The 13,513-nt window shown below is 34.8% G+C and overlaps 2 protein-coding genes across 11 annotated transcripts; both read right to left on the minus strand.

Annotated features, from left to right (window-relative positions):
• Positions 1-1,218: 1,218 nt before the first annotated feature.
• odam (odontogenic, ameloblast associated) lies at positions 1,219-2,858 on the minus strand. Its single transcript, XM_056768431.1, is given in 6 exon segments — positions 1,219-1,336; positions 1,844-2,031; positions 2,128-2,325; positions 2,530-2,592; positions 2,669-2,713; positions 2,799-2,858. Coding segments are annotated over 6 exon segments (672 nt in total).
• Positions 2,859-8,713: 5,855 nt separating this feature from the next.
• On the minus strand, positions 8,714-13,390 carry si:dkey-22i16.9 (uncharacterized). 10 transcript variants are annotated; one of them, XR_008904673.1, is made up of 10 exons: positions 13,276-13,390; positions 13,035-13,098; positions 12,429-12,767; positions 12,298-12,339; positions 11,153-12,105; positions 10,721-10,820; positions 10,254-10,553; positions 9,797-10,114; positions 9,433-9,714; positions 8,714-9,324 (listed from the first exon to the last, which is right to left on the minus strand). XR_008904673.1 is itself a non-coding variant. In XM_056730830.1 (6 exons), exons 2-6 carry the CDS (start codon positions 10,776-10,778, stop codon positions 8,990-8,992), a joined length of 1,293 nt encoding a protein of 430 aa, XP_056586808.1. In that variant the 5' UTR covers positions 10,779-10,795; positions 11,158-11,843; the 3' UTR covers positions 8,714-8,989. The 10 variants fall into 10 exon arrangements, 6 of the variants coding, with proteins under 6 accessions (XP_056586808.1, XP_056586799.1, XP_056586817.1 ...); XR_008904674.1 differs by having other exon boundaries at positions 11,153-12,093; positions 13,035-13,326; XR_008904671.1 differs by having other exon boundaries at positions 13,035-13,326.
• Positions 13,391-13,513: the final 123 nt, after the last annotated feature.

A 13,513-nucleotide genomic window follows, 5' to 3' on the forward strand; every position in this document is an offset into this window, starting at 1 on the left:
AAACATCATTTTAAATCAAATAAATACATCAGTTATTAAAGTCCTTTTGCATATTTTTTCCGACAGCAAAGAATTTCCTTTGAGTATGGCATTACACTTCTTGTAAGTATTCAAGAGGAACTTTATTGTATCAGTTATAGGTATATTATAAAGAATCTAGCCAGTATCTGTCATGACTTTTTTCAGTATAGCTTCAATACTGTGTATATATAATTATAATTTGTATTTTTTTGTTTCTTTCCAGCTTCCATCATTTATGAAGGTCAGTGTTTTAGTCCTTAATTTTTAGAATAAATTGATGTTTGAATTCATGTGGAATAATCTTTACACTATACAGTATACTCAATATGCTCTTGGTTATCTTCTTTACACATTGTCTTTGTCTCTGATCTACAGGCGGAGTCTGAGACTAATTAGGGGTCACACTAAGCTAGCATGGAGGAACCATGTACTCACACTGTTGGGACAGATTGCCACTGTGCTTTATATATTATTATCTCAACTCATAACTGGCTTTAACTAAGCTGTTTTGGTTCTTTCCATGACAGAGCGTCTAACTTTTATTTAATGTAGAATTGCACTAAAATGTAAAGACAGATAAATGTATAGATGTTTAAATTCATATTAACACAGTAACACTGCTTGCTTTGCATATTTTTGTATTTGAGAATCTGTTAATTCAACTTTTTAACATGATCGCTTTGATTTTGATATTTTGTTCAATTTCACTTCATTGGTTTTGGCCACAGATGTTATGCTTGATTGCTGATCTATGGAAAGCAATGCCCTTGTCAAGTTTAAATGCTAAAGGAAAAAACTTAATAATAATAATAAAAAGCGCAACTGAGCACCAGTTTGTTCATTTATTTGATACTTTGAAATGTGCAAGTAAACAAACATATATCTTAATGGATAGTTCTCCAGGGATATCTGAAAATCAACAACAAATCAATGTATGAATTTAGGAAAAACATAGGTATACTGTTATGTCCCATCATAATGTACATGAAATACATCTGAAAAAATATATTACCTTGCTAGCAACAAAATCATCTGAGAAACTATGGCCCAAACAGTGAAAAAACAGGATGCCCCTGTTATCAAATCAGAATTGATAAATATCATTTTTCAGTTTTTAATCAATTTCATTGCATGCAAATATTCTACTATTATTATTGCACAGAAAAGTACAAGAAAACTTGGCGATTAGATGGAGGTTTACATGAGAATTACCTCTACAGTTCCAGGACCAGGCCGATCACCTCGATAATCCGGAGCAGCGGTTGCACTCGGGTCTGCTGCATTTCCTCCGTTCTGAGAAATGAAATAAAATTGCCTTAAAATTTATAAAGAAAACACATGAAGTGGCACTTAAAGGTTCAGTGACTAAAATTTAGCGTCCTCTATTGGTGAGGTTGTCAATTGCAACCAACGACTTACTCCACCCCTTTCTTTTGAAGCGGTGGCTCCAACAGGACAAAAATGCTGTCGCGTTTTAATTTTTTGCCGAAGGAGATAAAGTATTTATCATTTACAGCTACTGTAGAAACAACAAGGCGATTAAATGCAAGGGGACCCGCGGTGTATGGAGATAGAAATAGCTCATTCCAAATTAATAAAAACATAACGCTTCATTATCTAAGGTCTTTATAGGCCTGCAACTCTGATTATGATGCATTTCTGTCCATCAGGAAATGACACACGGCACCTTGAAGTTAAATAAATACAACAATCCACATATTTTGATAGTTTAATATTGCTATATTTCTTAATTTGAAACGCTAATACAATGATTATCTTATTAATAGCCACTTTATCTTAACTCAGATGCTTTCATTGTAACAACAGAGAAAAGGTGATATTTTGATCAGTATTCAGGCTTTTGATTCGAAGTCTTCACAGTACCTGAACTGGTTGTATTGGTTGATTGACAGCCTGCTGTTGAATATTTGGACCAGGGATCTGGTTGGGTGGCAGCCATATCGGAGTATTTCTCAAAGGATAAAAATTATTCAGGAAGTATGGAAAGGCCTACAAACAAAATGTAAATAGCACAATTTCCAATTCGGCAGAACAGATATTGCATACACATATCAAACCCAGCTGTTCATCTCTTGTAATGTGTACCTGTGCGGGATTCTGTGCTGGTATGGCGTTATTGGGACCGAGGCGGTTTACAGGCTGCTCCTGTCGTAACGGAGGCAGCTGGGCTGGATTCAGCTGGTTGATTTGTGGGGGTAAGAAGGGACCAGGCACTGAGGGGTTAAAGTTGAGAACCTGCGGCAGCTGCGGTTGGATCATGAAGGGAGAGAAAAATGATGGACCCTATAAGAAGAAGGCAAGCAAATAGAGCAAATTAAAGAAATGATGCAAATAAATTATCCAATATCCAATTTATATATAAATACACACGTAAATACGTTCATAAATACATTTTATTTTATATGCAACCTGTTACAATTCAATACAGACTTGGATTTACTGAATTTATTACTTTCTCAGGTGATATACTATAGGATGTTAATGTACCTGTGCTTGACCCAAACCAAGAGTTGCCAGAGTGAGTCCGTTGAGTCCATTGAGACGCAAAATCTAAAAAGAACACTTTACTGTAGATATTGCTTTGTTTAAAATAACAGTATGCCGTGTCATTTAAAAACAAAAATACCTCATTACTGTTACTTGCGAATATTCCGATTTGAGGCTGGTAGACCTGAGAAATGCAAGCAAAAGCAGTTTGTTAATACATGTTCAATACAGGTAAAAAACGTATAGTTATTAAGAAGATGAACACTTACAGGAACACAAGAGCAAAAACTGAGGACACCAGCCAAGTAAAGGATGACTTGAAATTCCATCTTCGTAAGCTATGAATGAAAACGCTTGTAAAAACTGAGAAACAAAATCTTTAGAATACTCAAAAAATGAAAGTGAAGAAGTGTGAGCTATCATGGTCTAATGCTCTTTGTTTTTAAACTGGGACAAGCTCATTTATAATGTACGGTTGAGTGTTGTTACTGTGTCATGTGTCTCAAATTGCCTGTGCACATCCAATATATCATTACAGCCAAAGACTTTAAAACCTGAGCTGTTTATTGGTTTTATTAATTTCTTTGTTTATTTGTGTTTGATGACACATGCTTTGTGAAGTGGTGAGTTTTTCTGTGCTGATGCTATTCTGAGGTGATGAAAAAAGATGTAAATAAGCATAGTCTTGACTTTATTTTGATCCATGATAATGATTATAATGGTTCTCTGGTGACAGTTCATAATATCTTAAGTCTCAAAATTAACATATGAAGTCATTAAGGTATATGTTAACATAGCTGTTTAAAAATAAATATACCAAATTTAAATATAGACTGCAGATTTAAATAACCAAAGTTTTAAACATGTTAAAATATTTCAATGCATAATAACACATGATTATTAAAACAGTTAAAATTGTATATTATATTATTTGTCTAAATGAAAATAAAGTTAGTGTTAGCTCATATGTAAGTAGAATTGTTGGGCCAATTATGCCAATAGATATTCTGTGATGTAGAGACAAATTATAGTCTGAGTGAAAAGCAAGGCAAACAGATTGAATCATTCTCTTTAAAAATAATGATAATGCTGTTTATGTGCATGACCATTCAGTAATTACATGGGCTGAATATTCCAGACAGAGGAATTAGGCTGAAATGGTTTGCAAGCCCTTATGCAGCAACCTCAAAAGTCTTTGACCCTGCCAGTAGATGGCAATATAATCATCGATCTTAAAGCACATAAAAGACCAGTGATCATTATATATAAGGAACAAAATCATGGTCAAATTCAGCATTATATCTCCAGTACAGTGTAAAATTTAAATCTAAAATAACTTACTACTCATCCGAAATTGCCCACAACACCGTTCCTCATCCTGCACATATTTGGATTTCTGAGGTTCTGTGTGCCATTTTTGCAAACACAGTCTTTCCTAAAACCACAGAGTTTTCTGGAGCTTTGCAGAAAACTAAAGAGGTGTTTGTTTTGTGACGTAAACATCCAAAGTATGGTCTGACTGAAAAAGTGAAAAATTTAATCATTCTCTTTAAGAAATATGTGATTACATTTTGGGTCTCTAAATATTTTATTTCAGAATTTCAGAAATAGGATTAAATGCTGAATTCAGTACAGTGAACAAAGAAAACATAAATTGGCAGAATTAACACACAGCTAAATCTTTTTAAAAACGCCTGTCTACTGTCCATTTCCATTCAGCTATGACTTCTAATGCTTTTTAAAATAATAATCAAAAATGACACTTTCATAAGGTTAATGGATAACACTTAATAAGGTCCCGTAGAAACTGTGTTGGCTTACATGAATTTATGATGAACAATTGTATTTGTTCATGTATGTACATTCTGAATGAAGACACAAATACAACTTTTGATTTAAAAATGCATAAGTAAATTCTTGAGTCAACATAAACTAATATAAATAAATGCTGAAGAAGTATTGCTCATTTTGTCAAATAATGTAGTCATCACATGTTAACAACCAGAACCTTATTATAAAGTGTTATTTGGTGTTTAAACAAGCATTTTAGAAAGTATCATGTTTGCATAATTCCTCTATTCTGTATTGTTCTATAATATTCTTGTTTAGAAATGGACTTTTAGTTTCTATTTGCTTTCTTTGTTTTTGATTTGGTTTATATCCCTTCTTTTCATCAATTCATTGTCAGTTCTAACTTTGTTTGATTACTGTTAATTTTTTTCTGTTCCTTCATCATTAAACCTGCAATTTCATTCTAACCTCAACATATCTATAACCTCCTATCTAAAACCATTACAGTTACAAAATTTATTGTATATTCTTTTTTTAAATCCAGTAATTGGGAGCAGTACAGATACATAGATAACTTTTTCTCATTTATGTTCATATTGCTTATTTTTGTTATGCTGCTATTTGGACTTCTTTGAACATTATTAGAATTTTTCTGGTTGTTTACTTGGTATTTTGTATTTCCTTTTTTTAAGCAAATAAAAAAATGTTTAAAAAAAAGATACAGAGAGAACAGTCTGTGTGAGGTTTTGGGGGTTTGTGTATAGTAATGGTTCCTTATGCACATGTAGCATTTCATTGTCCTTAAATTCTTATACTGTACAAAACCAATAATACATTTTATTAAGCCAGAGCAAAGACTGTCATTATTACAGTGTTATTATAGAAGTTTATAATTAGTGTATATTAATAATTTAAATGTTGGTTGAATGGCCTATTACATTACATTACTATCAGTTTTTCTCTCAATAACTGTCCAATTTGAGATTTATTTGATGCATTGCATACTGTTTTCTTTAACATTGCATTAGAAATGTACATTAGAGGTGTTTAACATTAACCGTAACACAAGCAGCACACTTTCAAAAAGGAGGTAAAAAGATGAGAGTCAAAATAAGTGATGTTTATTTCACAAGCACAATTCTATAGTTATACATTAGAAATATTAAGCATTAGAAAGTATACTTGTACACAGCAGGCGATTGTAACATGTTCATTTTAGTTATTAATATGTTTTTAATAAGGTTGCTCAGAAGAGATCTCCTGAAAGTGCCTGTCAACAGAAAAAAAAGTTAGAGTATTAATATTTTATATGTATATATTTTAATGTGCCATTTGATATGTGAAACAAACCTTGTTTATTCAAACCTGAACTCAGTTACCCAAAAGTATTTCTAGGCACAGTAGGGTTCACCGGCACTGACATCTGTAGTATGCAGACGATGGAGTCAGAATTACAGTTAAAGTTGCATTTGTTTAATTTCAGAAGGATTCAGATTCACCTGGGTGACTGAGACAGGGGGTCTTGCAGTGGTCCTTCTTAAAAAGGAACGCTGGGGAAAATACAGAATGTTTAACAAAAAACAGTCAGAATGCCACTTAAATGTTTAATAGTTTAAGTTCTATAATTCATGTTGTAACATCTTATTCCTACACACTTCAAAATTACCTTAAATCTGTTCAGTGTGCCTGGTGGTGCCACCTGAGTGTTTCCCGGATTCTGCCCAGCCTAAAAACATTCATAAATGAGTCTATCACACAGTTTATAAAAGGACTGAATAATAATATAACAACATAACTTTGTACCCCAACTTGTTGTTGTTGAGGAAATATAGGTTGATTTGGGGGTCCACCAAGGTAGTACGGCAGCCCCTGATTATAATAGAACAGCAACACATTAACAAACATATCGACTTACATTCATTAAGGTGGAAATATTCTGTATATGCATTGAACTGCTACCACATTAGGAGGAAAGTTAGGGTAAGTCAACTGAGGTCCAACGTTGGGCAGGCCAAAGGGAACTCCTCCAACAGGCAACTGCTGAAGCATATATGAGGGGAAACCAACACCAGGCCCAACCTGTCCAATTCAAAATAACATAATGTTTAATGAAAAGTGCTACAGACAAGAGGAATAGATCAGAAAGTCCTACCTGTGTTAGTGGTGGCTGTCCTAAAACAGCAGGACCACCTGGGAGCAGAGGTGTGTTCAGACCCCCCATCAGAACAGGGTTAACTCCATTTACACCAGTAAGCAGACCACCATTCAGACCATTGATCAGACGGAGTTTCTGAAAACCAGTACAGTTTAAAGTAAATCTATAAACAGATTATGACAATGAATTATATAAATTATCTTACCTTGTCTGAGGTAATCTAAATGAATGAAAGAATTAAAGTTAGCTAAACACATCACGTAGGCCAAAGATGTGGCAAAGGTATGGCAAAGTATAATAAATGAATGCTTACCTGAGATATTGTTGTCATAAACAACACAGTTATAAGAAGAAGCTTCATTTTACAATCTGGAAAAAACGTTACAAAATGAAGATTTATACCATACATTAGGGTTTCTCAACTTCGGGACACCCCTCCGAAATGTATTAGAAGTCTGTCTCCCTTAATAAAACACCTGATACACACTTTTAAACTGATTTCAGAAATGATGCTGGAACCCACCTGTTTCAGGCTTCAGTCTTCACAGCAGCAGTGATCTCATCTCAAAATCTCAAAATCTCTTTATGGAGTTGTGTGTTCTTGTTCAGCCAATCACAGGCCAGCACTAATCTAGTTATGTTTATCAGTAAGGTATCTATTAAGACACAGTTGTTGTACTAATTGTTATGTTTTTGTTATTTCAGTATTTTTAAGTGTACCGCAGGACTGAGTTTGCAAAATGTGTGCTTTGTTATACTGTAAGTCTATGACATCATCATGTTCAATGTAACCTGCACGGTCAATGTCATGACAACACATTCATAACTATGGCGATTCTTTGGGCTTCTCTTGAACCAAATTTGCATTCTCATTGTAGGAAATAAAAAATAAACAGTTACACTTGTACATTTTAAAGCAAACCATTTAAGGTAAACATTATATGATGCTTTTAGCAGCAACAACATAAACAAAAGTTATGCGGCCCAAACAGAAATTCCAGTAGACCTCTGCAAAGAAATAACTGTTTGATTTAAGACAATACACAAAAAATACTATATATTGTTATATTACCAGCCAGTAGACCGATATTCAAAGCCAGACTGGAAGTTTACTTTGGGCCAGGCGACTGTGTCCGATGAAACCCATAACTTTGGATTGTTTAACATTGATCTACATTAGTAAATGTGAACGGTAAAACTAACAAAGAGGCTGTGATGCATAGGTCTACAAATATGTGAAATAAGAGACATTTGTTAAAGAAAAGTTGGTAAAACAACACAAAATTGTATTGTCAGAATCAATTATGAATATTGTATATTAGCTCCTGGTGTTTATCTCAAATATTACTTCATAATTGTATGTCCATTGAAAGAGATTTCATTTATATAGCACATTTAAAAAACAACCATGGTTGACCAATGTGTTTAACAATTTCCAGAAAAAGACTCGCACACAAACAAGACAAAAACAGTAGACATCACAATGTCTCCGCTCAGCTCGAAATAAAAGCCAAGGAATACAGGTGTGTCCCACAGACTGAGCAGTTATTATGTGTACAGGTAAACTATTCCACAAATGAGGTGCCACCATTGAAAAAGCGCGGTTACCTTTATTTTTTTAACCTGTTTTTTGGAATATCAAGAATTACCTGATTGGACGACCTCACTGCTTTAACAGGAGTGTGGACATGTAAAAGCTCTGATAAATAAGTCGGTTGCCATCCCATTTAAAATCGTAAAAGCAAACAATACAATCTTAAAATCAATCCTGAAACAGACAGGAAGCCATTGTAGTGAAGCTTAGACTGGGGTTATGTGCAAATCCATTGTGGTCCCAGTTAAGAGCCGAGCTGCTCCATTTTGGACTAACTGTAAGCTTTGAAGAGATGACTGATCCAAACCAAAATATAAAGAGTTACAGTAGTCTAGTCTAGATGTCATGAAAGCATGAATTACACTTTCAAACTCCTTACGTGGCAGGTAGGGCTTGACGAATTATGAGACGATGAAAACAATGTGAATGTGTACTGCTTAATCAAATCACAAGTGCATTGTACTTAAGTATTGTTCTATAGCAAAAATACTTATAAAAGCAGCTGTCATTTGTAACACTGATCATTAAGACAACTTGAAAGTGGTTAGTGACAACTTGCAAGGATTAAGTAAGAAAACGATTTAGTTAAAAAAGGTGACCAAAGTGTTGATCAGAGTAAGGAAAATCCACAAAAACAGACTATAAAAAATCAGAAAGAGCTTTATTGCAAAGTATGTTTACAAACACAAGGAATTGATCACGGTAACAGGAGCTTCCAATGAAGAAGTGCAGGCATAGCAGAAGAAAGTGCAGAATAAACAGGAATTAAATTAAAAAGAATAAAAATAAATGGAAACAAAAATACATACAACGCAATAATATGATGAGAAACAAGTGCAAATAATGAAAAATATGCTTTCAACTTCTTTTTAAAAAGGTATTTTCAAGACGCAAAGTGCAAGTAAATTGGTTAATCCTATCTATTCTAAGAACAAAGTGTCTTTCTTTTCAGTGGGCATCACAATCTCAGGACTTGTCTCCTCTACAGGTGTGTGGGGGATGTCAGGTTGCTCTTGAACATCATGGCCGGTTTCTTCCTGTGACAATCCAATTTTTGCGGGCTCTCTTAATGGTATCGTTTCTATATCCACAGTAGACTGTTGACTGTTAAAAGGCCAATTTCTTTGCTGCTGTTGTGGCTTTCTATAACATAGATACCAAAGGATGAGGCCAGCAAGAGCAACACAAATAATAAAAAGAATAGGTAAAAGAATCACTGTGAGCACAGCTCTCCTGGAATATATCTCGGCCACATCTGTAAACACAAAAATAAACAAACATAGTCCCAAATGCAAAAGCAATCAATGTTTGTACAATGAAAGAAACTGATCTGTTTTAAATCAATCAAATAAGTAAAACGTACCCTTCACTGTTACAGTGCAGACACTCATGATATTTCCCATGTTGTCTTGCAGAGTAAATGTTCCACTATCGGCAGATGTCAAACCACTCAGCACAAGAGAGGCATTTACGACAAACACTCTGTGTTTATATTTAGGGTCACATGAGGAGGTTCTTCCCTCAACACTGCAGACAAGCATGCCAACGCCCTCAGAATTGATGAAAGTTACTGTCACCTGCTCCGAGTTCATCACATCAAGTGTCAAATTATCACCCACCTGTCTTTCAATTATGCTCCGATGAGCTGAAAAAGAGAATTGAACAAGTTGTAATCAGACAAAAATCTTTTTCTATGGAGGAAAAACTGAAAATATACATTTATGAACCTGTAACAGTGAGCGTGATAGCTCCGGGATGCCCCGGTTCCTCTGTTTCGTAATAGCACTGGTATAATCCACTGTCTGATAGAGTGACCATGGATATAGAAAGAGAAAGATCTCCATCCCTGTAATCATTCAATGAAACCGAGGCCCTCTTTGTAAAACCAGAACCATAGCTTGTATGTCCGTTTTTGACTTCTAAAAACGGTTCGCGGTCCTTTTTCCAGAGAATCTTCATGGCATCATCAGCCATTAATTTCTCTGTACGTGCATAGCAGGGTAATGTGACGTTGTGTTGGACTGAGGCGTTCACACTAGTGGGTACTAAACGTTGGAAAGGCACAATTCAAAGAATTATATATTACATTGGGTTATCAACCTAACGTTGACATGGTCGTGTATTCATAAATTTATGTACGTATCGCATTATACAGGACAAAGTACGAAATAAGAGAGGACCTACCCAGAACATCTAAGTGGACAGTACAGAGAATCTCTGAATCACAGCGTGACTCATACCAGCCTTCATCATTGTAGAGGCTAGGATGTAAGGTGAGAGATGTGCCATGCTTTATCTCTGCTCTTCTCTTAAAGCCGTCTCCCTCTGTGCAGTTTCCTTGGACACATTTTAAAACCTGCAGATTTTCACTGTTGGGTTTAAATGTCCATAAGAGTTCTCGGTTACATGTTGAGTTACAATTGAGAACGGTGGTGTCCCCCAGATTCACAACGACAGGTTTTGATATTTCTGACAGAACAGGCTCTAGCAGATAAGAAAGAGCACCATTTCAATGTCATATTAGATCAATTCATTGATTTGTAAGAAATCATATTAAATATACTATTTAAAAATGTCAAAACGGGCTGTGAGGATAGCTTATTATGACATTATAGGCCCATGGCTTTAAAATGAAGATATCAAAAACTTACGCAAGACAAATGTAAGGAGGACTCCGACAGGATTCCAAATGGTTCCAGAGAACATCATAGCTGGTAGAATGCCTTCTGAGTTTAGAACATTGACAACAAACTAATAAATAAATAAATTACATAAGGGTAAATGATTCAACATTTTTACATCTTTCCCAGATTTGTTTACCATGTATTTCACAATATACAAATATTTCACATAAGTTTTAAATTATGTATCGTTTAGAATTATTTTACAATCTCAATATAATTGATGATAATGCGAAATTTTATACTGAAGGCAGGTGTCACTCACTGTGCATCACAATGTTATTTAGTGCAGATGTGCTGCTGAACAATTGTGGCCATTTACACAATTTATGACAATTTAGGAGACCCAAAGTCTTAAATATGAACATGCATCCGTATTTAAATATAAGTAAGTGTACGTACGGTACCAGCACGTGTGGTTTATTCTTGTTGTTAACCTCTTTCTGAGTTGTGTGCACCGAACTTCCACAAAGTGTAAACGCACGCGGCACCAGCGGAGAAACGAAGCGATAATGTGTAAGACTCCAGCCCACTGACTTCTTCTATCAGTTTTAAGCAACACTTTCCGTCGACATCATAAAGTTGAATTTATTTATTGATTAAAAATCGAAAACGACTCGAAGCGGTTTGTAAACACCACCAGACAAACCCGGAAGTTGACTGAACAAATGCGAACAAAATCCTTAAAACGAGCAATAAAAATTTAAATACCTCGGTATGACTTGGATAAAACTTTAAAGTAAACCTGTGATTGTATTAAGTCATCAATTTAAGTCATTATTTCACAACAATACACAACTATTCTGCTTAGTTAACTTCAAAGACGCAAGCAGACAGGGTTGCCAGATCTGACAAACCTAATCCAACGGGCCACAGCCCCTCCTGTATCTAAAATTTATATTTTACAAGCATTTTACATAATTTCTTTTAAAAAACCCTTCTATATTCAACCCGGTACAACAGTTTAAATGTAATCGCAGACTCGGCAACCCTTGATGCATCATCTTACAGTGCTTTCTGTTATCATAATTTTATCTTTAATGTATCAAATGCATGCTTGCATAATATAAATGTAATCTCAGCTAAGTATAAAATATTACAACTCAAACATGACAAATTAAGTTTTTTTAATTAAGATGCTTCTAAAAGATTGTAATTGTTTTATTTAAATGAACAAGAAGGATAATACATCTGTTTTCAAATACTATTCTGTGTGTTTATTTTTTCAATGTTCTTTGTCCTGGTCTTTAGATGCACCATAGAAACAGCCAGCAGCATTCCCAGTATGCCAAAACTCATTACTGCTGCAAATGCTTGGTAATGTAGAGAAAGTCCACCAAAACCTGGGGATAAACCTGTGTTTCAGATTGATAAGAGGTTCATGAGAGAGTATTTTGCTGTGTGGATTGTAACTATAAATATATGGTGAGAAAACAGTTGACACAAGTGAGGGGGTTAAAGCACACATTGCTCATCATTTCACATTGTAAGTTCATTCATGCTCATTGCTTTAGTAGGCCTACAAGCATTGAACATTTTACTCTTACCTTGCGAAAGCTGTTCTTTTTCTTTACTGCCCTGTTGGTTTGCTTAAAAGCATACAACAAGATTAGCAGCCTTCATGCCATAATAAGTATTTATTTCCATTTCTTTACAAAAATTAAACAACCATGCTTACTGTATATGTTCACTCCTTTCCCAAAATTCATCTCTTTTCCTTTAAACGTTGCACAGTAGTATGTGCCAAGGTCATTAGTAGAGACATTAAGGATTTTCAGTCTGGTACTCCTTTCAAAATTTTCAAAATGAGACGGCTTTGAATTCCAGACAGGAGACACATTTCCATCATGCTTTAAAATTGTGACCATCAGAGAGGTTGGCTGTCCCTCTGCGCTTATCTTTAACCAGTGGATTTCATTGAAGAACGAGAGATTACAGTTTATTGACACCACCTCTCCAATTTTAACCTCTTGCATCTCGACTGCTCCCAAATACTTCAAGGGTAAAAAGATGAGAACTGATAGAAAGAGAAGACAAAGGGTTCCTTAGCAACTTCCTTAATAAACGTCTAAGTAATGTCATTTTAAACCGTGTTTTGGTAAATCATTTCCTGAATACTTTACACTTTAGCATTAAAATATATAACCATTTCACAAAAAATAATCATTTCAAATTTGGTGACATTTAGTTGACCAACACAAATTATATAGCATGCATTAGATTCATTGAACTGGTATTGCTGTGATGCCACTACTTTTTTGTTGATTTTCTATATAAATCTTACCTGTTATTGCGATTAGGTTTGACAATACCATTGTGGATGTGTAGACATAGTCCAGTCCTTCCTTCTAAAGAATCACAAGATTTTCAGTTAGGGGAAATAAAACCACTTTGGTTTACTGCCCACTCCCAGACAGAGTCAAAATTTCCGTCATGGTTATTGTATTTTAGTCTAATCCCCTATGAAATAATTTTAGCCTCATATTACTTATATTAATAAGATCTCTTTAATCAATGTTAGATACTCTTTCACTTCATGTTCAGATGAAGCCAAAGTGCTTTTATATTTTCCTCTATAGTAGGTTTCACTTCTGGCGGCTGTTCTGGGATCAGGTTGTCGTTGAATAAAAAACAAATCACGCTTCAAACTGATTGGAGTCCCCTCTTGCAACAGGAAGTTATTCGGTAAAAGCGCTTTCACAAACATAGCCAAGACCTTTAAAGGTCATAAAGCCACAACATACAAAACACTAATCACCAACC

This window comes from Triplophysa dalaica, chromosome 2, assembly GCF_015846415.1.
Source record: "Triplophysa dalaica isolate WHDGS20190420 chromosome 2, ASM1584641v1, whole genome shotgun sequence".
Taxonomy (NCBI): Eukaryota; Metazoa; Chordata; class Actinopteri; order Cypriniformes; family Nemacheilidae; genus Triplophysa; species Triplophysa dalaica.

Excerpts from the sequence above, each read along its gene's own strand:
- si:dkey-22i16.9 (XM_056730830.1), bottom strand. The coding sequence starts at position 10,778 with ATGATGTTCTCTGGAACCATTTGGAATCCTGTCGGAGTCCTCCTTACA. Across the intron at positions 10,115-10,253 it reads TGTCCACTTAGATGTTCTGG|TACCCACTAGTGTGAACGCC; the intron begins GTAGGTCCTCTC and ends TCCAACGTTTAG. Across the intron at positions 9,325-9,432 it reads CTGCACTGTAACAGTGAAGG|ATGTGGCCGAGATATATTCC; the intron begins GTACGTTTTACT and ends TTGTGTTTACAG.